Here is a 27,926-nt window from a genome sequence, read left to right on the forward strand (position 1 = left end):
ATGTGACGTATATCTCAATAAAGCTTTTAAAATATTTTTTTAAAGTAATTCAGCCACTTACTAAATAAAAGAACATTGGGCATTTGAGATTTGAAACACCAATGTAATCTACACACCTCTGACAGTGGTCCAGGCCCATGTGTGAAGTCCATCCCTCCTCTGTCTGCTGGGAAGCAGTCAGCAAACTGAAGCCAGCCAGGAGAGCTGAGTCTGTGTGGACTCAGCACACCCCTAGGCCATCTGGCTCAAATCCCCCACACAGATCAACGCCCACTTTTCTCTGCCCCATCGTCCACACAGCCAGGGCTGGTATTACTTTGCACAAACTTCTGCCGTGTTTCCAGATAACCATTGCTCAAAGCTCAAAACTAGGAAGTAACCCTGACCACCCAGGCTTCCTTACCTGATCATTATCTGTTTCTTGAACAAAAAATGCTTCTCCATTATCTCCCAATTTCATGTGCAAATCCACAGATTCCCCATTGATTTCTATGTCAACCTGAAGGGAAAACATGGTTAAGAAAAGAATGAGCTGCCTTCACCAGAACAGGAGACTTCATGGGGATGGCCAAGCCTCCACAGATACGCTATCATCGCATACACCCTGAAGTGCCACACAACTTCCAGTCTCAGTCAGGCAGTCCCATCCAAGGGAACTTTCACTTGAGCACTGGAGGAGTTCTGGGTTCGGGAGGGCAGGCCCCTGACCAGGAAAGATGGAACCCAAAACAGCAGGTTGGTGCAAAAATAACTGCGGTTTTGGCCATTATTATAATTATTAAAAATAATGGCCAAAACTGCAATTATTTTTGCAGCAAGCTAATAGAAAGATTCCTCTGAGACCATCTGGTCTAGCTCCTCCTTTTTTGGCTGAGGAGCTGAGGCCAGACAAGAGGAGTGACCAGCCCAGGGTCACATGGCTAGTGAGAGTTCAAGCTGCAGTCAAAGCTTCCCCAGCCCCAGACATTAGAAATTACACCCTGGAAAACTCATCAACTATTGGCTGGGATCCTTCACACATACTCAAGGAAGAGCTTCCTCTTGAACTTAACTCAAAGGACCAATCATGAGACATCATCCCAAAATCCACATTAGGTGGGGGCATGAAATGCCTATTTGTAAGGATTTGTTTCTTTCCATTTGTGTGGCAGACTGTCTTCTAAAACTGGCCACATCAATATCCTGGTCCTACCTGCTCTTCCAGACCCTTTGCCACTCCTGAAAATAAACTAGAAATAAAATTCTAAGCTCGCAACTGACTGAACGGACCCCCTCTTGGACAAGGAGACGCCAGAGAAACCTTGAGAACTGAGTTCCAGGCCATGATGAAATGGGAGATAGGACAGGCTTCCTCATACCCCACCTCAGTAACCGCCACGACGCTTTCCTCCCTAAGAGCCAAACAGAAACCAGCTCTTTCAAAAGACTGTGCACTGGTATCAATAAAAGAAGCTGCTCTGCCTTTTTTTTTTTTTTGCCTGATAAGAGCCCAGGAACTGGTCCTGGCCCGTCTAGGGAGAATGTGCCCTGAGGGTTTTCCCTTCCTCTGCTCCACCCTTTGATGTTAGACACCAGAAAACACCACCCTTGGCTGGTGCTGGTGCCATCACGTTTTGAACATGGGTCCCATGGAGAGGCGGAAGCTCAGTTGCACATGTGCATGTTTTCCTCTCCTGAACACTCATGACCCCTCCTGTGGCTTATTAAATATGTAGATTCTGTGACCCCAGACAGCACAAATCCCTGGTCTCTTTGCCCCTTCCTCAAAGTGTCTGTTTCTGCTTCTGGCCGGAGGCTACACTTCGCAGCCTGTCAGAATTGGCCACCCTGCAGGCAGCAACCTAGTTCTCCTCCCCAAATTTATGAACTTTATCCTTCTTCCATTGACACCACCAAGAAAAACCTATTTCTCCTCCCCTTGAGCCCAGGCAGGCTTGTGATGGCCCCAACCAGTAGAGCACAGCAGAGGTGACGCCATGTGGCTTGCAAGGCTAGGCCATAAGATCCAGCATCTGCCTGGCTTCCTCCCTCTCAAGATGCTCACCTCACCACTGCCACTGTGTTGTGGGGTGCCCTGGCCACGTGGAGAGGCCATGGGTAGTTGGTATGACCAACAGCCTCAGCAAAGAGCCCAGTCAAGAGCCAGAATCAACCACCAGTCACAAAGAATGTGAGTGTTCAGATGATTCCAGCCCTCAGCCTTTGAGCTTTCCAGCTGAGGCCCCAGAGAGCAGAGACAAACCACCCCACTGTGCTCTGCCTGAATTCCTGACCCACAGATACAGGAGCTTAATAAACAGTGGTGTGTGCCACGGCACTTTAATTTACACAGCCATACTAACTAGAATAATTTCAATTAGTCACTGTCAGTTCCGTGACTGGCCATTTCCAACGGAGACCTAAAACTCTGGGTCTGAGAGTTCAAGACAGGTGGTATCACCAGAGTGCAAGGGCATTCTCTAAGGACAGCCGGTGCCAGGTCCCCATGCCCTGAGAGCTCACCACTTTCTCTCGGGAGCGCAGGACCCCCATCTTCCCAAAGCGGACATGGAAAGGGGAGCATTGGAGGTTTCCATTGGGCTGGCGGATGACAATGATGTCGATGCACCCTGAGAGTGTGGCAGGGTTCAGCCCCTTGTAGAGCTCCTTCACGGTGACAAACACCTGGCCGGCTAATTGCCCCACGTAATTCATGGTCTGCACCTGGAAAACAGACAAAAAAAAACACACACAGACACGACATTAATCCGAGGAAGAGCCAATCAAAATGAACTCCTCACCATTTCAAAAACGTGGATTACACACTCAACTTTCAGCTCATCTCATTTCTGGAATGTGCTCTATCCACCCCCATGGCCCATCAGGGTCCATCAGGGTCCATCAGGGCCCATCACGGCCCATCAGTGTCCATCATGGCCCATCACAGCCCATCAGGGTCTATCATGGCCCATCACGGCCCATCACAGCCCATCACAGCCCATCAGGGTCCATCACGGCCCGTTACGGCCCATTACGGCCCATCACGGTCTATCAGGGTCCATCACAGCCCGTTACAGCCCATCATGGCCCATCACGGCCCATCAGGGTCCATCAGGGTCCACCATGGCCCATCACGGCCCTTCAGAGCCCACAAGAGTCTATCACAGCCCATCACGGCCCATCAGGGCCCATCACAACCCATCGGGGTCCATCATGGCCCATCACGGCCCATCAGGGTCCATCAGGGTCCACCATGGCCCATCACAGCCCTTCAGAGCCCACCAGGGTCCATCACAGCCCATCACGGCCCATCAGGGTCCATAACGGCCCATCACGGCCCATCAGGGTCCATCACGGCCTGTTACGGCCCATCATGGCCCATCAGAGCCCATCACAGCCCATCAGGGTCCATCAGGGTCCACCATGGCCCATCATGGCCCTTCAGAGTCCACGAGAGTCTATCACAGCCCATCACGGCCCATCAGGGCCCATCACGGCCCATCACGGCCCATCAGGGTCCATCACATCCCATCATGGCCCATCATGGCCTATCACCCCAACTCCCACAGCAAGCCCACCAGTCTCCACTCTCCCAGAGTCCAGCACAGAGAGCCTTGACCCCATGACGTCTAATCTCAGTTGTCCCCAGGCCCTGTCTCCTCTGCAGTCCCATGAAGCTTGTTTACATTGTCCTTAGGACCACTGCCACCTGCCCCTTCTTCTGTCATGATGGACAGGTTTTGCACACTAAATCTCAAGACCGTAGAGGAAAGAGACTATTTCATACAGCTTAGGATCCCCCACCATGCCAATCACAGTAGCTACTTGATGATATTAGTTGAAAAACAAATGACTATTTTTACTGGAGAAGGGAAATGAATGATTTTTGTTTGTGACAATTTCCATGTGGCCTTTGCCTGCCTGTCTGACTTCTCTCCACTGCTCCAGGGAACACCAGCGCTCTGGGCTGCTGGCCGGCTGTCAACTGCAATCCACTCAGCAAACGTTCAGGCCATCTCCTCTACAGGGCTTGAGGCCACAACACAGAGATAAAGAAGAAAGTCCTGTCCCCTGGAGGGACTCACAGGCTCATGAAGGAAACAGAGGTAATATACAAGGAACTAGCGGGGCATAGTAGCTCATGCCTATAATCCCAGCACTTTGGCAGAATGAGACAGGCACACGGCTTGAGCCCAGGAGTTCGAGATCGGCCTGAACAACATGGCAAAATCAAAATCCCATCTCTACTAAAAACACAAAAATTAGCTGTGCGTAGTGGTGCATACTTGTAGTCCCAGCTACTTGGGAGGCTGAGGTGGGAGGATCACTTGAACCCAGGAGGTGGAGGCTGCAGTGAGCTGAGATCGTGCCACTGCACTCCAGCCACAGAGCGCAAGACCATATATATGACATATATAAATGCATGTCAGCAACACTTACATATATTTTAGTTGTTGTGTGTGTGTGTGTGTTTATGTGTATGTGTGTGTGTGTGTGTGTGTATATATATATATATATATATATATATATATTTGAAGATAGGATCCTGCTCTGGCTGGAGCAAGAGACCCTATCTCCAAATATATATATATATATATATATATATATATATATATATATATATATACACACACACACACACACACACAAACTAAAATATATGTCAGTATCACTGAATTTGTTTTAAGTAAACACTAAGGGAGTTATGATCAAGGAAAGAAGGTACATCAGAGGAGCTGGTGCTGGAGACGGGCTTGGAGGAGGACAGGGACACCCTCAGATGTCGGATGAGAAGGTGGACAGGGTACTGTGGGACAGCAAGAGTTTCATGCACCAGCATGGAAGCTTAAAACCACCAGACTGGAAAGGGGGGGTTTCCCCAGAACACAGAATGTGCAGAAGAGAAGAATGGAGAGTGGGAAACTGTGCCAGGAGATGCGGGCTCTGCTGTGTGAAGCCATTAGATTCTGGAACAAAATGACACTTTGATCCAAGATTTAGAAAAAGCATCACCGTAACAATGTAAAGACTGGCAAGAAAAAAACCTGACGGCAGGAAGACTAGGAGAGAAACAATTCCCCGCCTGGAAAGGAGGTAGAGACAGAAGAAAAAGAGGGAAAGGGACAGGCCAAGAGATATTCTGGGTTCAAGGCAGCTGGACTGCGAGCTGCCGCTGTGTTATGGCCTTCTTTTCGTAGCTCTGGATCCCTGACCACCTGGTGCAGTCCACGCCTGCCCACATCACTGTCCACTCTGCCCGGCTCTCTGCTCCCATCCTTCTGCCATCACTGTGCCCTGCTGTGCTAACCGGCGGTCTTGACTGGCCCATGGCACTCACATCTTATCCCTGGACTGGGTCATGGCAGGCAGGAGTCCTCCAGCCCTCCTCTCTCCACTCCTTGCTCGGCTTCATGGGGTCACGACATCAACCCTCCTCTGGCCCTTCAGGACGTGGCACCTCTCGGTGGCCGTCCAGTCTCTGGAGCCTCTTCTTTTCCAGCTCTGACTTATACTCCAGGGCTGAGTCCTAGACTCTCTTCTCCTCTCCCGTTTATTCACCTGATGCTTTGGCGGACTCGTGAAGCCACGTGGTTGCAAATATCGCCCAAACAGGAAGGATTTGCATGACATAACTTCCAGTCCACCCCGAGACCTCACTGGTCCACACTGCTCCCATTCTTCAAGGCAACTATCCCAGGACACATGTGACCACACTGACAAAGCCCCCACCTCAGGTCACCTACAGACTCCAGGAAACACCATGTGTGTGAAACTGTGGCTCACAAACCTGCTGCGTAGACAGGTTGGTTCGGGAGTTTTCCTATCATTCAGTGGCGCTGTGATATTATGATGTAATAGGAAATATATATTTTGGTCTTCATCCCCAGATCCAAGCCAGAACTCCTAAACTCCTTATAATTTCTAAGTTATCAGAGTGATACGAATGTCTTTTGTTATGATATTTCGTTTTCCTCCCCTGCTCCTGAAATAGCTCCTTAGCTCCAGAACAATAAAGGTGAAAGGAGTGTCTTCTGTCATTCATGATAAGCTCCCTTCAACCACACCAAAGTTTAATCAGAGGACTCTTGGAGGATGGGGGCTGGACCACAGCTGCCAGAGGAACAAATCTGTGATGAGAGTTGGTGCCTTCAGCCACTCCCCACCCACCCCCCACCTGACCCCCAACCTCCAGGGAGGGAGAGGGGAGGGAGATTAAGTGTAATCAATGGCCGATGAGTTAATCAATCTCGCCTGTGTAATAAAGCCTCCATAGAACCCGAAAGAAAGGGGCTCAGAGAGCTTCCAGGTTGGTGAACGCGTGGCAGTGCTGGGAGGCTGGGGTGCATGGAAGCACCACCGCCGCCCCCACCGCCTTGCCCTGTGCACCCTTCCATCTGGCTACTCCGGAGTTGCATCCTTTATAATAAACCAGTGACAATCAGTAAACTGTTTCCCTGAGTTCCATGAGCCGATCCACAAAGGAATGAACCCGAGGAGGGGGTCATGGGAACCCCTGATTTATAGCCAGTCAAGCAGAAGCACAGGAGGCCCAGACTTTGACTGGCATCTGAAGTGAGGGACAGCTTGTGGGAACGAGCCCTTAACCTGCGGAATCTGATGCTAACCCCAGGTAGATGGGGTCAGAATTGAATTGAATTATAGGCACCCAGTTGGTGTGCTCCGAGAGCTGGAGAACTGCTTGGTGTGGAAGAGATACACACACGTTTGGTGTCAGAAGTGTGTATGAGAGTAGAGGAAATTGTATGGTTTGTTTGTTCTTTTATAAGCTACATTCTTAAGGCCAAGGATAAAGCCTTGGTCTTTCAAGTTAAAAAAACAAAATATACCTTTTGTAAATGTTACCTCAACCCCTATGAAATAAGCAAAAGTGAGATCAGCACACCCATTTGCAAATGAGGCTCAAAAGTGGTCAAATCCCCTGCATGCAGGGGCTAGTAAGAACTGCGGATTTAATTCTAATTTAGAACAGGCCAGAGAACCAGAAGTCATGAAGGATACCTACAAAGAATGCAAGAAGCCCTCCCAGGTTCATTTTGCAATTTTAAATGAAGCTCTCTGTACCGATACACCTCCTCTCTCAACCGAGGAAACAAGCCCAGCCCTTACTAAACACATTCAGGGAGGAATACACATCTGCCTTCCTTTTCACCTGGGAGTAAACACCAGAGCCCAGCTCCCCCTTGATCTGTCCCGCTAATACGTCACATATCTATAAACATCAAAACACACATTTTTCTAAGTTTACGAGTGGTGCAGTTTAACTTCATGCAAAAAAGGTGCAGTGGGATGGTTCCTGAAAAGATGTACAATATAAGAAATGATTCTTTGTAACCCTGATACTTCTTATTCCTTCCAGGTTGAACTTAGATTTTAACGTGTGTTTGGTAAGAGAGGTACCCTCTAACCCTAAAACTATGTGCGAGCAGTATTAATAACATCTTTGTACAATTTCTTTCATATACATTGTCTCATGCTGACTCTCACAATACCCTGTAGGAATGCAGCCTTTCAGATGGTAAAACCAGAAGACAGCCAAAGTGCAATGAAGATCACAGGGCTGGTGAAGAGGGGCTCTCTGGATTGACACACCCCGTTTCACCAAACTGGAACCCAGGTCTTTGGATTTTGAAGTGACCCCTCTTTCGGTTCTGTGAAGCTCCTTCTCATGTCCCCCATCTCTTTGCCTTCATCACCCTTGCAGGTGAGCTATGTTTGTCATCGAATGATGAGACCACCTCCCCAGCAGTGAGGCCCCAACCCCAGGCCAGCACATCTACGAACTACTGTTGATATTTTTTTTACTCATAAGAAAAAGAAAGCTCGTAACTAGATAGCATTACCACATCTCTGCATCCTAGCCTCTCCTCTGCAAAGGGGGCACACTGGCCTGGGTGACCTGCAAGGTCTAATTCCAGCTCTATCCGTTCCAAGACAAAGGCTCCACTCCTTAGTTCTTAGCAACTGAAGAGGCATCTTTAATAACTGAATTGTTGCTCTGCTCTCTTGTTCTCAAAAACAAGCATCCTTGCCCCTCTTCAGTGAGCTAACTCAAGGTTACTGCTCAGAATCCAAGAATTTGGAAGCCAGAAGGGATCCTTAGTTGTTGTCCAATGACCTCATTTTTTAAAAGTAAGCCCAGAAACAGGAAGTGACTTAGCAAAGCTCCCCCCATGGCAAAGACAGAGCCAAGACTACAGTTTCTTCTGTGACCTTCCCACTGGATTGGTCTGGAGTATTTTCCTACCGCAAAGAATCAGAAGTTGCTTTGATATCCTCAGCTGTGGCTTTAGCTTAGATTAGTGGTGCTTTGATATCTTTAGCTGTCCCCTCTATTGAATAACTTCTTTGCAGATCTGAAAATACGTTGATTTGAAAGCAGGAAATCTTCTCAATAATTCTCAACAAGTGACAGGGTCATGGGCTCCACCTGGCAGTCTTTTATCTGTTCCTAGGAACTCAACATCTACACCCTGGGCCTGCCTTAACAACTAAGCACTGAAAGTTTTTAAAAGGGTGAATACCGCCACCTCACATCTATTAAGATGGCTACTATTTAAGAAAAAAAAAAAGACAGAATATAACAAGTGTTGGCAAGGATATGGAGAAACTGGAACTCTTGTCCACTGTTGGTGGGAAGGTAAAGTGTGGAGCCACTTCAGAAAATAGTCTGAATTCCTCAAAAAAATAAAAATAAAATTAGCTTATGATCCAGCCATTCCAGTCCTGGGTATATATCAAAAAAAAACTGAAAGCAGGTCTGGAAAAGATATTGGCACACCCATGTTCATGGCAGCATTATTCATAATAGCCAAAAGGAGGCAGCAAATCCAGTGTGACAGATGAATGGAAAAGCAAAATGTGGTCTATCCATATCATGAACTATTACTGAGCCTTAAAAAGAAAGGAAATTCTGATACATGCTACTGTGTGGATGAATCTTGAGGACAGCAGGCTAAATGAAATAGGCCAGTCACAAAAGGACAAACGCTGTATGACTCTACTTACATGAGCTACCTTAGGTAGACAAACTCACAGAAACAGAAAGACTGATTACCAGGGGCTAGGGAGAAGTGGAAAATAGGGAGTCAGTGTGTGTTTAATGGGTACAGGGTTTCCATTTTGCCACTGAACCATACACTTAAAGATGGTTAAAATGGCAAATTTTATGTTCTTATGTATTTTATCACAATTAACTTTTTTTTTTTTTTTAAGAATTGGGGACAGAGAAAATTGTATTAACCAGAACTCATTTCAGGAAGCCAGGATATTATCTGGTTAAACAATTTCTTTGAAAGAGAGCTTGGGGTGGAGGGGGCAATGCCTCCCCCAGGAGGCACGGGAGGGACCATGCCCTTTAAGGCACTGGGGTGGGCCCGGTCACCCCAGGCACCTGTTGCCTGGAGGGGTGCAGGCAGGTTAGAGGCAGCCAGGCTCTTCTTTCTCTGCCCTTCCTCCAAGCTCTCTTCGAAATAAATCTTGGACAAATGTTTAAAGAATACAAGAATAAACCAGTTGGGCATAAATTCCCAAATTTTACTCTCAGTTATGTTTCGAGTAAAAGGCTCGAGGAAGAAGCTAATTTACCTGAAGAAGTCGGACAAAACCAACCAATCAACCCATACCTGCCTGTTAATCTCATGACTGTCTTTGGTGTCAGTTTCCTGCTGTCTGCTAAAACACGTGATCAAGCACTGAGGGGAATATCTGCTTTAAAGAAGAAAGTATCTTAATTACCTCAAGGGTGACAAACGATAAACAAAACCTGCAGAGGACCAAATGGAAGGCTTCAATTTCCAGTGGAACGGCTTTCAGATGCCTGCTATTCACTCACCCCATACCAAATTCCTTTTAAACCTACTGATTTTAATCTCAAAATTTGGCAAGAAATAGCAGCTTCACCTGACAGGATTTTATTTACCACTTGAAACAGGATTCTACAACCCCTAGTTCAAATGTTTTTGACAGAAAACTCAGCCAAATCTTACAAATGTTCTTTGGCAAAACTGGGTTTCTCTGTGAATTTTCAGAAAAGCTCTAAGGTTAAGAAACATGTAAGTTTTTTCAATGTGACATTTTCTAGCTTGACCTTCTGAAATAACACAAATTTTCTGAGGTTATTACATCCCATTGGAATACTATCTTTCCAGATATCTCTGGGTTAGAAACTGTTTTATGTTAGAACCAAACAGATAATACACCAAAGAACATAAAAATCTACAAGCATATTCCACTTAGAATTCTATCTATGACATTAATAATAAATAGCATGCTCAACTCGAATAGCATCGATTATTAAAAATAAATATGGGGGCCGGGCACTCAGGCCTATAATCCCAGCACTTTGGGAGGCCAAGGTGGGCAGATCACCTGAGGTCAGGAATTCGAGACCAGCCTGGCCAATATGGTGAAACCCCATCTCTACAAAAATAAGCATGATGGCGAGTGCCTGTAATCCCAGCTACTCAAGAGGCTGAGGCAGGAGAATTGCTTGAACCCAGGAGGCAGAGGTTGCAATGGGCTGAGATCACGTCATTGTACTCCAGCCTGGGCGACAGAGTGAGACTCCATCTCAAAAAAATATAAAATAAATAAATAAATAAAAGGATTTGAATTATTTTAGGCCACGCCCCTTAATGGACAATTCAGGAATCTGCTGTTCCACTTATTACGCAAGTAAATAAAAGTGATTTTAATTCCCCTTTCTAGTTCCTTCAACTAGAACATTACCTAAGGCACGTTATCTAGGACATAACAGTGGGTCCATTTTCATATTGTGGGTTTGCTCCTTGGAAATGAAATGATGTCATGGTAAGCAACATTTAATTACATACAAGACTGGCCGAGCAAATGCAAATGCAAAACTGTCTCAATAAATGCACTCTTACAATCCCCGTTTTTGTTCAGTCTTTCTCACTTGCACTTTTCTTCCTACTCTCCCTTCTTTAAGAACTAAGTGGCCAGGCGTGGTGGCTCATGCCTGTGATCCCAGCACTTTGGGAGGCCAAGGCGGGCAGATCATGAGGTCAGGAGATCGAGACCATCCTGGCTAACACGGTGAAACCATGTCTCTATTAAAAATACAAAATATAAGCCAGGCACTGTGGCATGCACCTGTAGTCCCAGCTACTCAGGAGGCTGAGGCAGGCGAGTCGCTTGAACCCAGGAGGCAGAGCTTGCAGTGAGCCGAGATGGCGCCACTGCACTCCAGCTTGGGCGACAGAGCGAGACTCTGTCTCAAAAAAAAAAAAAAAAAAAGAACTAAGTGTCTTGCAGGAGTTGAACAATAATTACCCCTCAAATCTGGATTTCCACCTGCCTCCTCCGTTTGCTCCCCCGGCTGTCCAGGTATATGACCCCTTCATAAACATGCCCACACAACTCTATCTTTTAGCCTCAACCTTCTCCTCAGCCCTCCAGCCCAGCCATCCAGGGCAGTAGCTTGATAAATATTACTGTCATTTGTCAAGTGGCTGAACAGACATCTGTCTACCAAGTGAGTCTTCTCTCCTTGAGGACAGGGACGAGGCTTGCTCATTTCTGACGCGGTACCTGCCCCATCGCAGGGCCCAGGAGATGTCTGCAGTGCTATGTGGCCATGTTTTCTTTAACAACTTCCCACGTCTTCTTTGATGCCATTCTGCAACACTTGCCAGGAGTCTAATCCCATGTATTTGTGTACCAAGCTACGTATTTCTAGAATGATGTAATTGCATTAAATCTATATGGTGATTGATTTCCAAAAGCGAAAGTATTTTCTTGGTTCAGAACACTTTTCCTCCTGTATAATGGAAATAGAGGATCCAGGCTCCCTCAGTTCTACTCTTATAATATTGAGAACCAGTGGGTGTCCCAGAGCAAAGGACCAGGGCTCAAGCGAAGTTCATTGACCCCTGGTGACCATTTTGCCAAAACCAGGATGGAAGCGGTGGCAGGCAGGAGGATGTGGATGTGTTTTGTGACTGGGGTCTCCACTCACCCAGGAGACACAGATGGCCTAGGGCTGTCGGGGGCCACGCGGCGCATGTGCAAGCCCCTGGTGTTTTAACGAGGAAGGAGTTGGCAGGTCGTCACATAAACAGCAATGAGGAACTGTGCCAGAAGCAAATGAAAGAGAACTGCTGAAAACAAACTCGGCTTTCAGCACAGGCTAACCTTTGACTTACCTTTGAAAGGACACTCAGAACGAAACAGAACTTGGGGCTCTCTATTGCCTGTTTGAAGTTAAAGTGTTGTCTGTCCTGTCGATACAGACCCTGAGACTGATCCTTGTTTTCCTGGGGCTCTCGGGGCAGCCACAGGTCCAGCCTAGAGGAGTCAGACTCGGGAGGTAGGAATCCTCCAAAGCCCACAGACCTTCCCCAATGCCCCTTATTTGTTTGTGCTCAGAACACTCAGCACATTACTGCTAAGCCCCAGGGGAAAGGCAGCGGGAACCTTCACTTTCCATAAAATGTATGAAACTCCTTCACATGTTGTAAGCACATCTGATCCGATTCTAAACAAACCCGGGAAGCACTCCAGGGCAAGCATCATCACCCCATTTCTGATGAGGAGCCAGGGGCACCAGGTTTATTCCAACATGACTGGAAAGTGAACAGAGAAGAATGGGGAGCCCAGGTTGGACTCCTAGTCTCCACCGCTCTTCTCTGCATAGCACTACCTCCTCATCTGACGTGGATAAATCCAGTATCAATGGATGAGGCCCGGGTAAAGACAAACCAGTCATGTGGCTTTAGCAAAGCAGGTGGCAACCATCTAATTCTAAATGTCAATTAATATTTAGCACGTGTTTACAGGGCAGCCAGCGCTGGAGAGATAATCACAGATTATAACTGAAGTCTGAATGACAGAGAGGCAGTTTCAAATCCAGGGCAGAAGGCACAATCTAAGCTTCCAAGAACTGGCTTACTAGAGGGAGTGAGCTCACCCTCAAAAGGTGCATTCAAAAAGTCTAAACCACCACTTGGCAAAGAGGTTGTAGAGGTAATTCAAGAATCTGACAGGCTCTAACTCTGATGCTGAGATTCTGTGACCTGATGATGGCAACCACTCATGAAATCAAGTCTTCATCTCAAGCAAGAAACTTTTATTTTTGGTCCCATCACGACATTCCAGAGTGTAAAACAGCAAGGTGCACCCACCACCCTCAAAGTAGCTTGGCAAGTCGGGGCACAAGGGGGAAAAGCACTAAAATTTAAAAATGAGAAGAAATGGCCAGGCGCGGTGGCTCATGCCTGTAATCCCAGCACTTTGGGAGGCCGAGGTGGGCAGATCACGAGGTCAGGAGATCGAGACCATCCTGGCTAACATGGTGAAACCCTGTCTCTACTAAAAATACAAACAAAATTAGCTGGGCGTGATGGCAGGAGCCTGTAGTCCCAGCTACTTGGGAGGCTGAGGCAGAAGAATGATGTGAACCTGGGAGGCAGAGCTTGCAGTGAGCCGAGATCGCGCCACTGCACTCCATCCTGGGTGACTCCGTCTCAAAAAAAAAAAAAAAAAAAAAAATTAGAAGAAATGAAGAAGACAGCAGGAATTGTTCTCTGCCAGAGCATAAATTTCACAAGACAATGCTCCCAAACAAAATTCACTGCAAACAGTTTAAATAAACAGCCGTGACACCTAAGAGTAAGATTGAAAAGCAGAAATGACACAAAATTGGGGGTCAGAAGGCCTGGCTGTGAGTGTTATCTTCTGGCGTTTACCAGCTATGTGTGTGGGAGCAGGGTATTAACACAATGGCTCTGACTGAGCCCACCAGGCTGTCATCCTTAGTGGTCAACACAATGACTAGTTTGGAAAGGTCTTTGCTCCTGGACAACACATGCAAAATCTTATTATTGTCATGACCTCCTGTAGGAGGTGGCTACAGAAGCAAGGCTCAGGGTTGGCCTGGATGTGACACCTTCAAAACTGCTCTCACCCACAGCATCACCACTCCCTGACAGGGCCTCTCAGAAGGTAAAGTCAAAAGCCATTCTTCAAAACCTTCCCTACAACCCTTAAGGACTTAGAAAGGCCGAAACACCCTCCTGGGTTCAGTCTCTGATTGAAGACTTCTCTGGCACTTGCTCAGATCCGAGTGATTCATCGTTTCCTGGAGAGAAACTACCCAAAACCCACTCACCGCCCAGAGGGCAAACACGCATCTGTCACATCTGCCCTCATGGCAGGTGCTTAAAGGGTACCTGTGGGCTTAAGGCACACCCAGGGAGCCTGGTGATTCAAAAGCCAACCTAATATCAGTCTGGGATGGGGCCCCCCTTATCTGTGTTCCTGTTATCAGTAGGAAATTACAGCTGTCTGATACAGACCTGGCTGCTGCTCGTGGGGCCAACAGATCATGTCAGGACAGCTAAATGACCATCCCTAGCACCCTTCCTCTAGGGAAGGCACTGTCGGCTCCCCAGCTGGGCTTGACAGGGACGATTTTGGGGCTTCCTGCTCACCGCCCTAGCCGCCCTTCTCTGAGCACACTGCAGCCAGTGTCTCAGCATCTGGGGACTCTATCTGTGGTCCGCCCAGCATCGGATAAAGTCACAAACATCACGCTGTTACTGGTGTTCGCCGAGATCACATCCACCTTGGAGGTTTACAAGACAAATGAGGATTTTCATCCAAAGCATTTAAAAACACAAAAAGCTTCTAGGAAGTGCCCAAAATGGTATCATGACTAATAAGACTTGCATGAAAATGAAATTGATTTATAAATAGTGTTAGCTTCCTCCTGTAATTTACACCAACGGCAAAGAGGAAGTCTTTTCAGAGCACTGTGGACTGATACTTATGGCGGTTGATAAGGGTGATGAATTACCTGTGACCAAAGAGGAAGTCTGGCTCAGACTCAGGGTGATACAGGGAAAGGAACACAGACAGAAAGTCAGGCCACCTGGACAGCAGCCCACGCCCTGCTGTAACTGGCACACACTTATAGGCAGCTGCTGCCCTCTGCCAGGTCCGGATTGACTGAGTCCACCAGCGTCCCTGTGGTTAAACTGTCCTGGCCAGAGTGCCTTGAGGAGCTTCTTAAACAAAGAGCACAGCTCTGCATCCATCACTACCTGCCGGGAAATTGGGGACTTTCTTGGCATGCCAGGGTTCGTGAGACATTCCCGTCCAAAATACAAAAACTCACTAGAAAAGCTGGAGATGCTTTAAAAGACCTGCAGGTCAGAGGCCCTGCAAGTCAGAGGCCTTTTAAAGGCCTTTCAATACGTCCTGACAAAAGTGATGAAAGAGCAAAAACAGCCAGCCCTGGGGTCCCACCACCAAAGCCACCAAAGCCCTGCCTGTGTTAGGCAGGTGGGAAAATGTGCAGCTCTTGCAGTAAGCTTCCAGGGTGGCAAAGTGGCAGGCATCTCCTCCTCCAGCCCACCCTGCTCATCCCCCTCCCCACCCCGGGGACAGGAGGGTGTTCCCATAATTAAGCTCATCTGTAGAACTCCAGCACACAGCAGACGCTCCAAAGCATTCATGACTGCAATTTCATACAGTTCCAGAAAGGACAGCACTGCGGACACTGTCAGGATGAGGTGACAGAGGTCACATGGTTTCTTGCCTCACGATTACATTAGAAAATTCCACATTTACTCCAAAATTGGCAGAATCCATCTCCCGGCTTCACAAATTGCGAAGAAATGCTGCTTTCTTGGAACTGCCAAAATTCAAAACCCCTGCCACAGCTTTCCTAACCCCACAATTTTTGCCAACACCAGCCACCTCTAGAAGATTAAGGTCAGTTGAAAATTGCCTCAGACCAGCTAAAAAGAAAAAATGGACAAAACGTATAGAGAGTTCACATTTGGCCAATAATATATGAGAGAGAGATTCAACCCCATTCATAATTAAAGATACAGGAATCGAAAGAGGCCTTTCAGATGGTCCAAAATCAAAGCATTTCATTAAAACCCCAGGTCCCGTGAAAAGTAGGAGAATCAGACATCGTCACTCACTACTAACAGGGTCATAAATGGGGTAAGCAATGTGGCAGTGCCCATCTTTTGGGGCACATGTTGCCAAACCCCGGCAACTATGCCGCTGGAAACTGATCGTACAAATACAGTAAGATCCATGTACAAAAACAGTAATCGTAGCTTTAATTGTAATAGAGAAAATTAGAAATAACTGAGTATCTGTATGACTCTGGCTTAATAAATTATGGGCCATCCACATTGTAAAATGGAATATTATGAGGCGGACAATAAAATGGGAGAGGGGTAGCTCCATAAATATTAACATAAAAATGTATATATAGAATGAAAACAGGTACAAAAATACTTATAATATGGACCCATTGTGGTTTTTTGTTTGTTTTGTTTTGTTTTGAGACGGAGTCTCGCTGTGTCGCACAGGCTGGAGTGCAGTGGCGTGATCTCGGCTCACTGCAAGCTCCGCCTCCGGGTTCACGCCAATCTCCTGCCTCAGCCTCCCGAGTAGCTGGGACTACAGGCGCCTGCCACCAGCCTGGCTAATTTTTTTGTATTTTTAGTAGAGACGGGGTTTCACCATGTTAGCCAGGATGGTCTCGATCTCCTGACCTTGTAATCCACCCATCTCAGCCTCCCAAAGTGCTGGGATTACAGGCGTGAGCCACCACGCCTGGCTGGACCCATTTTTTAAAAATTACATTTGTACATATTTTGATATTCATAAAAAAAATTCTGGAATGAGCTACATACAAAACAAGATTCACAAGATTCACCCCTGGGGACCAGCCTGGGAAAAGGAGGACGAGATCTTCACTTTTTATCATAAATACTTCCCATAGTGTTGCTTTCTAGCTTTTGTTTTTTATGTCTGCATTATTTCATGTCAATTATTAGTAACCTCAGATAACGGCGAGTGAAGGATGGAAAACGCTGGTCCACTCAGTCTCAGGGTCTCCCCATCACTGAAACCACTGAGACAGAAGAGGGTGCTGGACAGGGGTACTCCTGCTTTGGAGGGAAGGTCGAATGAGTGATCACTCAGCTCCTCCAGCGCTGACACTTTGCAACCCTCAGATACTACAACCCCAGGTGACGCTTGTTCTCACATTCCTGCGAAGAAATACAAATGGCCTGGATAAAGGTGGGTGCAGACATCTAAATATGGTGTGTGACAACTATGCTGAGCGAAACAGCCCAAGGCTTTGACTCCGATCCTTTGGCTCTTAATTATTCAGCTCACTGATTAAGGACAGGACGTTCTTTTTCTTTGGCACACTCTCTCTACACACTTTCAAGAGCCCTCTGTCCAAATTCGTGTCTTGGTCAAAAAGAATGCTCGCCCTTATAACTTTATTTCTGTATCACTCCCCACCCCTACCACACCCCAGCAATTGGGAGGTGGGCAAATATCACCTGGATGTTCCAGGGCACTGTCCATTAGGAGACAGTGTAGCTCAGCAGGTAAGAGCGCACGCTCTGGAGGTATTCAAATCCTGCCTCCAACTTCCACTAACTCTGTGATCGTGGACAGGTTACTAAGCTCTCTGCACTGTGGTTGTGCATCTATTTTATGAAAAGGGATGACATCAGCACAGCCACCTCATAGGACTGTTGTGAGGCAGTAAATGTAAAGTACTTTTCAAAGCACATGCACCAAATAAAAACCAGGTGCTAATTCTATGACCACAAACTGGTTCCAGACAAAACCTGGTCTTTGAATAACGTCTCTTGCTGGAGGGGACTTTGTATATATCACCTATTTAAATGGTACCTTCCCAAAAAGACAGAGACAAAGAATATTACTAGTTAAAATGAATACAGAATTATTTGAAGGCTATGCCTACATTCCACATTCTCATTTGCCCAAAATCTGAGCCCAAAGAGGCCACCCCGAGACTGGTGGCATTCTGGCATTGCACAGAGTCCAATGGCGGGACATTCTTTTGCCAGAACAGTTGTCTAGGTGCGTGCCTTGTCTGGTGCCCATTATCCTGAAACCCTTGTTGCTTGTCTCTTGTCTTGTAAACTGAAGACCTACGGCCTAGTGAGATCCATGAACGCAGAGGATGACTTCATCAAAAAGTGAGTGTGTGTGGCTAAGGGGACAGAGGACAAGGGGAGAGGAGCAAGGGCTTCCAGGGAGCAAGGCCGGGGAGGGGAGGGGGGCACAAGTGCGTGCCAGCAGGCAAATGGGGGTGTTGGTTGTGTCTCCCATGCAGGGTCTGTGCTCAACTTTGTGAGCCAATGGCAAATCAGCTCACACTCAGGAACAAACAGGCCTCCTTACAGAGCAAAGTGCCTGTTCTAACAGCCTACAGCTTTTTCTGGAAAGCCCTAGCATTCAGCATCAGCCGAAAATTCTAAGTTGTTGCAAGAATCACAACATTTGGTCAGTGGGTTGAAAAATCCACTGTAGCCATGACCCTGTAGCCATGACCACCGGTGTGAAAATGCTTCTGGCTTCTCTCCTGATAGAGCCCAGTCCATCTGGTTCCTCCCAACCTCTCAGCTGGGAGTGGGAGCAGCACAACGCGCCCTGCATCCCTCAGTGTGCAGAACAGCCTGTGGGCCAGACACTGTGCTGAGGTTTTAAGACTCCCGGGCCACATACCTCATTGTGAAAAGTGTCAGCCTGGACCCAGACCCAGAGCTTTCTACAGGCAGAAACTCACTACTCAACATATCCCTGGCTGCACAGACCCCACCCCAACCCTAGCTGCTAAGAGCTTGTTGGGGTGAATTACAGATGGGGAGACAGAGAGGAGAAAGCAGTGGAAAGAGGAAGAGGAAGGGAGCCCACAGGAAGGGAGGTCAGGGCACTTGCTTCGGACCCCAGCAGCCCCAGGGCCCAGTGTGGCCTCCTGGGGGGCACAGATTCCCTTCAGGCGCTGATGCATCCTCTGATCAAGGAGCAGGGCCAGTGTGGGTGTGTCCCCTCGACACACAGGCATGGGCCCCTCTCTCTCCAGACCCTCACTCACAGCTCAGAAAGCGAACATTTCAGAAACAGCCATCTGATAGGCACCTGGGCCTCTTCTGAATGAAGAACCTGTGACGTCACTGAACGGCTTTGCTTGGGTTTTGTCCCAACTCTTTTTTCCCCACACACCCCGTTCCAGTTTTAAATGAGTGGGCTTATTATACAATACATTGGTCCAGGGTTCAATAAAGTGTCAAAATTGTGACTTTGCCCTTCTCAAGGAACAAGCCTCAAAGCTGCTAGTGGGTGATTCCAGGGACTTCCTCCTCAGGACCCCTCAAAAGTTCCGAGATCCCACGCCCGGGTTACCAGTGAGGAAGTGCAAGTACAAACAGGTCGAACCACCAGCCTTGGTGTCCTGGCGGGACCTGACACCTGGATGTCTCTCAAAATGCTCCAAAAGCTGCCGCCATCCGTGCAACAGCCCCCTCCCACCCTAAGGAACAAGCTGCCTGTACCCCTCGACCACCCCCATTGGCAGGCTTGCCCAAATCAATTAATCTCATTTAGGTACCTTTTAGGCCTTGAACCCAGTACACAGATGGTCCGGAAAAGCCAACCGGAAGAGAGGTGGCAGGCAGGGGGAGGGGGCGTCCCACAGGGATGATTTACAGAGCAGAGGCCAGCATCAGCCAGGACTGTCCCAACCCCACAAAGAGCCCCTCCTCGCTGGCACCCTGTGGCACCTTAAAATCATAACCACCACAATGATTCGTGGACCCCATATTATGTCCCAGGGGCTCTTTTTTATCTCAATTAATTTTTACTACAATCATGTGAATGGGTATGATTATCCCCTCATTTTACAGATGAGAAAACTGAGGCTCAGAGTTCTTCTGCCCAAGTTCTACATCTGTGAGTGGTCAGAACAACAACTGCAAAGCCCAGTGCTCTGTGCCGGCCTCGGCGCATCTCAGACCACGGTAGCCTCAGGACCTTCTTCTGAAATATCTTTTCATCTCCTGACCCTTCCCTGCCCTCTGTTCTGGGCCCTTCGTGCAGCTGACCACGCAAAGAGAAGGAGAGCAGGGCCCACAGACTTCCTTCTGGCTGGGCCAGGCCAATTGTCCCCACCTAATCCAGGGCAGGCTCCTTCTCAGTCACTTCCAAGGTCCCCCCCACAACCAGGAATCCCCGCGGTCTCTCACCTGAACCCTCAGGTTCTCTCCCACACCACAAGACTCAGCAGGTCCGCCCCTTGTCACCCTGTGCTTTTCTAAAAGAAAGGAACTCCTGATAAGCGAGACCTGGGTGGATGAAAGAACTCATTCAGGGTCCCACAGAGCTCAGGCAGAGCCCAGATCTCCCCACCCGAGTCCAGGGCTCTATCCAGGCCTGGCTCCACAGGACCACAGGGCCCCACGTGCAAACACGAATAATAAGCGCCAAAACACACAACCCATGCACAAAAACACTCAATAACAAATGCGGGCAAACGTGAAGCGCTATCAAAGTATATAATCATAAATCCAACTGTTACACCTTTCAACAAGAATCTGGGAGCAAGAAAAGTGTTCATGTGTGGATGTGCTTATTTCTCAAATACTATACATTCCTCAACTGCTTACTTTCATTCATAAGACCCAAATTATGGAACAAAGGATAAACAGTCAATCTCACAATCACTACCCCTAGACCACCATACCACAACACCCCCAATTTAAAAAACGGTTACAAGCTTTGATTTCCCAACACACTTCTATCCTGTGGGAAACTACTGGGTTCTAAAACCTCTCCAAATTAATACTGCCAGTTGTCTTAATTGGTTTCCTGCTTGCTGATCAAAAACAGCGTTGACATCTGCTTTCTCCAGCAACTACTGAACACACAAATTACCTACTCTAGCTCCACAGCACTTAAGTTACTTCCAAAACGTTACTTTTCATCCTGCATTTTCCTGGCCTTCCCCATAATAAAATTATGTGCAGGAGCAGCTGATGGAGCTCACTAGGCCTAGCACCTCCTAAGCTGCAAGAAAGGTGCAGAGGCCTGCAGCGGAGAGCTGTAATATGAGAACCGGGATTCCAACCTGGGCTCAGCCTACCCTGCCGCCCGGCAACTGTATGACCTTGGGCACAGAGGTCAACCTCCCTGAGCCTCAGTTTCCTCAACTGCAGCGATGGAATCCTAACTCCGGGGGAAAGAAAGGCTCTCATCCCAGTCCCCGGCGCAAAGCTGGGGATGATCGCGCAGAGCCAGGACGCACCCGCGCTGGCCAGCTGGAGCTGGTCCCCGCGGTTCTGGGACTGCGCGGCAGCCCCCGTGGCCCCTACGCCGCTCGAGATCAGCCAAGCCGGGCCCACGCCGGGCCTCGCGGCGCGCAAGAAAAGCCAGGCCCGAGGGATGCTCGCGAGGCCCTCCCGGCCTCCGGGGCCTGTTTCCCCGCCTCCCTCCCCCGAACCACTTCCCGTAGAGGGCCGCGGGGACGTAGCCCGGCCGTCGGTCCTCGGGCCCCCGGGGCCGAGCCCCCGCCTCGCCACGCGCCCTCAGCGCCCCTGCGCCGCGCCCCGCCCCGCCCCGCCTAACCCGAGGCTGCGGCCCGTGCTCCACAGCGGGAGGCTGGAGGCGGCGGCTACTCACCGAGCGGCGCCGCGCGTGGCGGCCTTTGTAGGCAAACACCCAGCCCGCCGCCCGCTGTCAGCGCAGCTCGCCTTCGGGGGCGGGGCAGGGGCGGGGGCAGAGGCCGGGGGCGGGGCCGGGGCGGGGCAAGCGGGGCGGTGCGAGGGGGACTCGGGAGATCCTGGTGGCCCGGCTGCTTTCAGGGCCCGCTGACCGGCTCTGCCCGCTCACCCCTGGCCGCCTATCTTAGCGTTCCTGGGGATGGGGCCCCTTAGGCCGCCTTTCTGATTTTCCTTTCCAGAGCCAAATTCGTGTATTTCTTCAACACTCCGACTTGACCTATGCCGATGACTGGGGGAGTGAGGACGGAGGGGTACAGAGAAAAGGCAGCCAGGTAAGTGTCCAGGTAAACCTCCCAGGGCCTGGCCGCGATTACGTCGGTCCTATGGGTCCCGCTCATCACCAGTGGCGGGATCTGAGCCCGTCCTTGACTTTTCTGACCCTCGCCCTTCGTTTCTTCCACCATAAAGGCGCAAACACGTTGACCTATCGCCATCTCTTAGCTTCTCCACGCCGGGCCACCCCTGTCCTTCATCCTGATGGTGACAGCGTCCACTCCCGCCTCTGCCAAGCGGTGGTCCAGGTGCGGAACGGTGGCTCTGAACAGGAGGGACAGGCAGCTCCCTGCGCCTCTCCAGCCAGGAGGCAGGCAGGGGATAGATAAACAACGAGCCACATAACGTCTGGTGGTGAAATGATTTCCATCAATGGGAGGGTGTCATATTTGAACTGAAACTCTAAATGACAAGAAACACCTATGTCTACAAAGATGGGGGAGGAGGCAGGGCTTTCTGGAGAGCAGAAATGGCAGGTGCAAAGGTCCTGGGGCTGGCACTGTGGGCTGGAGGGGAGGCAGGGGCCAAATATTCAGGTCTTGTAGGCCAAGGCAAGGAGTTTAGGTATTATTTAAATGTTATTCCAAAACCAATTCTTTTTGAGACAGGGTCCCACTCTGTCACCCAGGCTACAGTGCAGTGGCACAATCTCGGTTCACTGCAGCCTTCACCTTCTGGCCTCAGGCAATCCTCCTGCCTCAGCCTCTCAAGTAGCTGGGACCACAGGTGCATGCCACCACGCCCGGCTAATTTTTTAAATTATTTGTAGAGACCAGGTCTCCCTATGTTGCCCAGGCTGGTCTCGAACCGCTGGGCTCAAGCAGTCTTCCCACCTTGGCTTCCCAAAGAGCTGAGATTACAGGTGTGAACCACCACGCCTGGTCCAAAAAGAATTTTAAACCTGGGAATTATATGATCTAATTTACTTCTTTAAAAAGTCACCCCTCCACTCCATGGAAAATGGGCTGCAGGAGTAGAAGCCAGCAGACAGGTGGCACTGCAGGGCACCGGGGGACAGGATGGTGGCTCAGATTGCAGGGGCTGCTCAGCGAGAAGTGGAAGGACTTCAGAGAGATGTGGAGGCAAAACCCACAGGCTTGCTGATGAATGAAATGGGTGGAGGTGTGTGATGCGATACTCAAAGGCAAGTCTCTGTGTGGAGATTGAACAGCTGCTCTGCTGAGATGCAGAGAGCCAGGGAGGAGGCCAGCTTGGAAACAGCATCGAATGCAGCAGCTTAGTGAATTGGATAAGCCGGCCAGCTTGAGATAGACGTTTGGGGGCAGCTGCTTGGAGAGCTTTGTCCAGGGACGCGGCTCCCGTCCATCTGGTCAAGTGTGGACACGCTCCAGCTGGACTTGGGGCAGCTCCTATCTAGGCAGCCCGTCCCATGCTGACATTGCAGAGGTGGGAGCTACACAAAGAGAATCTTGCAGTTTGTAGGTGACCTACCTCCACAGGGGTTTTCTCAGAGACCAGAGTTTCAAGTGCATCACAGCTGCCCAAAACTGCTGAGGTTGCAAGGCCCCAGAAGGAAGCCCTCCTGCACCCTCCCCTCCCACCTCCAGGGAGAAGCTGGCCTGGGAAGAAGTCTACCCTATGGGGAAAGGCTTTCCAGGAAGCCAGTCCAACTTCAGGCCACTTAAGTTTATTTTTTGTGTAAAATAAGTCCATTATTCAAATGTGGAGATGGGAGGTCTGAAAATACAGGTCAATTCAACTCAAAGCCCTCATTCTGAAAATGATGAGCCTGGGGGCCCAGCAGGGCTAGGGTCAGCTCTGATGAGCAGGGCCTGGCTGGATTCAGAGCAAATTAGGTCCTGCTGCTGCCCAGCCTACCACCTCGGGGAAGGCCAAGGGTTGGGGGGAGCCTTTTGTACAAACAAGCAATGACAAGAAAACACTCACTAGATCACAGTGCACTCCCAGGCGATAAACGAAACTGGACTTTCCAGAGCCCTGGCGCTTTTCATCCGGCACTGGCTGGAGTCCCCCTGGGAGGGCCCTTGGCTGTGCTGTGGGCAACCAGGCCTGACTGAGCGGTGACTCAGCCAGGAGAGCTGAGGCGATCCCCCCTGGCCAATCCCAGGACCTAGCTGCACTCGGAAGAGGAGAAGGAACTCTGGGGATGAGTAATCTTGCTCTAGCTGACTGGAGGAGGAAGGAGGGGCTGAGTACTGCCTCAGCAAAGCCAGCACAAGCATCCTGATTCTAGAGGCTCAGTTTCACAATCCGGGAAATGGGCTGCAGGTGCACTGACACAGATCTGCTTTGAGGATGAAAAAGGTATCATGGAAAGCTGCTGTCACAGTTGTGGGGTTGGAAGATTTTTCAATTCTAAAACCCCGTAAGTTGAGGAGTGGCCATTCCCAGAAGGATCTGTTCACTGCTGAGCCCAGCTGGTGACAGTAGCTGTTGTATCCCGAGAACTCTGAAGCTGCCCAGATCAACCACCTGCACAGGCCCAGAATACCCGGGGCAAGGTAGGCGGGAAGAATGAACATCCCTCTTCACGGGTGCCCTGCGAGCTACTGTAGGAAGGAGAAACACTGGCTGATCCCCCAGGACTCTGAGCATGGTTAGCTCTGTAACTGCCCTGGCAGAAAGGATCCCAAAGAGAGGACAATGAATTCTTCCCCCAGAGGTGCAGACTTTTATCCCTGGCACACAGTGCCTGGGGCTCCGGGGAAGGGAGGGCATCTCCTCAGTGTCTAAGGCCACTCCTTGGTTGGGGGCCCCTCACAAGGTGACTTTGTCCTGGGCACTCTCTTAAGAACCAGGTGGGAACCAGGGGCCACCTGGTGCCACTTCACTGCCTTGGCGGCAGGGAACAGAGCAGCCTGGGAATCCATCCAAGGTGGAATGGGGCCCCTGGGTGCTGTGGCTGGTTGAGCAGGGCAGTTTCATGGGGAAGAGGCAGGTGTAAAAGGCCCTGGGTTCCGCAGGGAGAGGACAGTGATCCTTGGAGAGCGAATAGCTGGAACCAAAGCACAGAAGGTTTTGATGGTCACCTGGGCTATCCAGAGGCCCACTCCACAGTTAGGGCGGGGTTCGCAGATTAGAGTCGAGGCATAGGAAGTGGCAGAGTGTTAAAGGCTGACAGCTGGCCACACAGGAGCAGCTTGGAGGTCCTAGGCTAAGCACTGGGGGCTCCAAAGGTGAGCAGACCAGACACAGTGTCTGTCCTCAGGGAGTGCACAGTCTGGCTTGTGATCACGTAAAAACTGTCACAGTGCTCCAGGCCGCTGTGAACTGAAGGGCCGTGCACTGATGCGGGATTTGACCTGCCCTGTCCCCAAGCAAGAGGATTCACCTGACCTTGGTGGCCTGGGCAGGCACCAACCTAAGCAAATCTAGACCAGGTGTCGAGGAGCAGAATGAACCACGGGCCAGCCAGCAGCACATGCACAGCGGTCAGGCACGCACAGGTGCTTGAAAGAAGGCCCATGGCTGGCCACTGGTGGGCAGGGGAGCTTGGGAGCTCACAGCAAGCCCCATGCCTGTCTCCCGCTGGATGAAGCCAGAAGGGGTCTGGAACACCCTTTCTCTTCTGGTCAGATTGGGAACAATTCATAATGAGCAGGGCTAGGACAGAGAACAGCAGAGACAGGAAAGCAGAAAGAGACCAAGGTGCGAGGAGGGGGCAGGGAAAGAGACCTCAACATGACCAGGGACGGGAGGAGAGAACTCCATTACTTAGAAACAGTGACTGCTATGCTGGGAAGTGTGGACTGTTAACAGTGGGCTCTAATTCCAGGAGGAACAAAAAGACCCCGCATATCACCGTGAGTCAGTCCTCTGAGTCGCCATGACCTTGCTAAACAAGTGTGGGGCTGTCACAGCCTTAAGCAGCACATCTCAAGTCTCACATTCCCCAGTGCTAAGAAAACAGCTACACAGACAGGATGCTAAGGAGAGCTCAGAGGCAGAAAACCCTTAAGAGTCCCCCTTTCCTTAGATAGGAAAACTGAGGCCCAGAGAGGCAAACAATGGGTCAGTATGTGTGTCTAAACTTATCTAAACATAGAAAAGGTATAGTAAAAATATGGTATTAGAATCTGATGGGAGCACCATCGTATACGCAGTCTGTAGTTGACCAGAACATTGTTATGCAGCGCATGACTGTAGATCTTCTCATTAATAATAGGCAACCTGGTCAGGTGCACAAAGTCTAGGGTTCAGAATCCAACAGGCTTAAATTCAAGTCCAGCTCAGCCACGTGGCTGAGTGCTGTCTGAACCTCAGCGTCCTCAGCTGTTAAACAGAGATAACCATCCCCATCTCAGCAGCTTTGGGGGGAAATTAAATGAGATATATTGGGATCCAGATAACCAATAAAATATCAAATCACTTTACCAGTTCAAGCTCTTACCACTCAGCGTTTGCATGGACTTATTACTGACGAATGAACTCAGGAGTTCAGGAGTTCGAGACCAGCCTGGGCAACATCCTCACCCAGCTAATTTTTGTTTTGTTTTGTTTGGTTTTGTTTGGTTTTGTTTTTGAGATGGAGTCTCGCTCTGTCACCCAGGCTGGAGTGCAGTGGCACAATCTCGGCTCACTGCAAGCTCTGCATCCCAGGTTCACACCATTCTCTTGCCTCAGCCTCCCGAGTAGCTGGGACTACAGGTGCCCACCACCACACCCGGCTCATTTTTTGTATTTTTAGTAGAGACAGGGTTTCACCGTGTTAGCCAGGATATGTAATTTTTTATAGAGACAGGGTTTCGCCATGTTGCCCAGGCTGGTCTCGAACTCCTAAACTCGAGTGGCAATGTTTGGAAACAATTTACACAGTTCTCTTCCTTGCAGTTGCCAAACAATATTATTTATCTAATGGTCATAACACCTTAACAGTAATAGAACTACTGAACAGCAGTGCTTACTATGCTCATGGATGAGGTTTCTAGTTGTCTTCTATTAAGCAGGTGGCCTTGAATTCTGGCAGCTCACGCTTCAGAGTTACCTGTGGACACATGACATCATTCACAAAATGTTCTTTTTCTCCCCAGTGTCTCTCAAGAATGAAAATGACCAGGCCATCCTCATGTTCTACAGGGGTTAACCCAGCAACTTAGGGACACAGCTGGGGCAGGACTCCCGGGCTCCTGGTCAGTTCCTCTATGGGGATGCTAAGCCTCAGGGCTGACATCTCTTAGCTCTGCCTTCCAGGAGAATTTCATAGGGGCTCCCATTTGTGCTGCTGTGAAGGCCGTCCTGCTCCTTGTCAAGCCTGTCTTCTCCTTGCCTTGAGGAAGATCTCTTTCGTGCCCAAATTGTGAATAAGTAAACTGGATGCAGCATCTCTGATTGCTCTGGGAAGAAATTTATGAGAAGTGCCTGAGAAAAGTCATGACTTTGTGCCTCTGCTAAGCAACCTGTTGGACACTGCTTGGTATATACCGCTAAGTGGTTCCTTGTTCAGACCTGCTTCCTCTGATTAGCAGCCACAGATCTTCTGGGTTTTCACTTGTTTATTTCTGTTTATTGTCATCTCTGGGAAGATGGCTTCAAATTTGTTATCCCCCAATTTAACCTCATATCAATTGATAAGAAGATCTTTTCTTTCTTTCTATTTCTTTTCTTTTCTTTCTTTCTTCTTCTTTTTTTTTTTTTTTTTTTTTTTTTGAGATAGGGCCTCATTCTGTCACCCAGGCTGGAGTGCAGTGAGGCGATCTTGGCTCACTGCAGCTTCCACCTACCAGGTTCAAGCAATCCTCCTGCCACAGCCTCCCAAGTAGCTAGGACTACAGATGAGTCCCACCACACCCAGCTAATTTTTGTATTTTTTTTATAGAGACTGGGTTTTGCCATGTTGCCCATGCTTGTCTGGAACTCCTGAGCTCAAGTGATCTGCCTGCTTCGACCTCCCAAAGTGCTGGGAAGTTATAATTGGAGGATGTGATGGTTAATTTTTGTGTCAACTTGACTGGGTTAAGGGATACCCAGATAGCTGGTACAGCATTGTCTCTGGGGATGTCTTCGAGTGTGTTTCTGGTAGAGGTTGGCATTTGGATCAGTGACCTGAGTGAGGGAGGAAGATTCATCCTCACCCATGTGGGC

At 49.2% G+C, this 27,926-nt stretch overlaps 1 protein-coding gene across 25 annotated transcripts in view; it reads right to left on the bottom strand.

Annotated features, from left to right (window-relative positions):
- LPIN1 (lipin 1) overlaps nucleotides 1–27,926 on the bottom strand; it is a 158,874-nt gene that overhangs the window by 67,806 nt on the left and 63,142 nt on the right. For 11 of the 25 annotated variants that reach the window (XR_010136364.1, XR_010136363.1, XR_010136362.1 and 8 more), the window contains exons 2-4: nucleotides 26,750–26,829; nucleotides 2,503–2,703; nucleotides 404–499 (exon numbers count right to left, since the gene is read on the bottom strand). Coding sequence is in view for 17 of the 25 variants with exons in the window: in XM_054548384.1 (XP_054404359.1) it covers nucleotides 404–499; nucleotides 2,503–2,703; nucleotides 26,750–26,758 (306 nt within the window). In the remaining 8 variants the exon portion in view is untranslated. Of the gene's footprint in view, nucleotides 1–403; nucleotides 500–2,502; nucleotides 2,704–5,317; nucleotides 5,337–11,112; nucleotides 11,132–16,827; nucleotides 17,005–20,057; nucleotides 20,861–21,115; nucleotides 21,135–21,489; nucleotides 21,574–26,749; nucleotides 26,830–27,926 lie in introns of those variants that run through there. The other 14 variants (XM_054548373.1, XM_054548371.1, XM_054548372.1 and 11 more) reach the window with 7 other exon arrangements.

Source organism: Pongo abelii, chromosome 12 (assembly GCF_028885655.2).
Source record: "Pongo abelii isolate AG06213 chromosome 12, NHGRI_mPonAbe1-v2.0_pri, whole genome shotgun sequence".
Lineage (NCBI taxonomy): Eukaryota > Metazoa > Chordata > Mammalia > Primates > Hominidae > Pongo > Pongo abelii.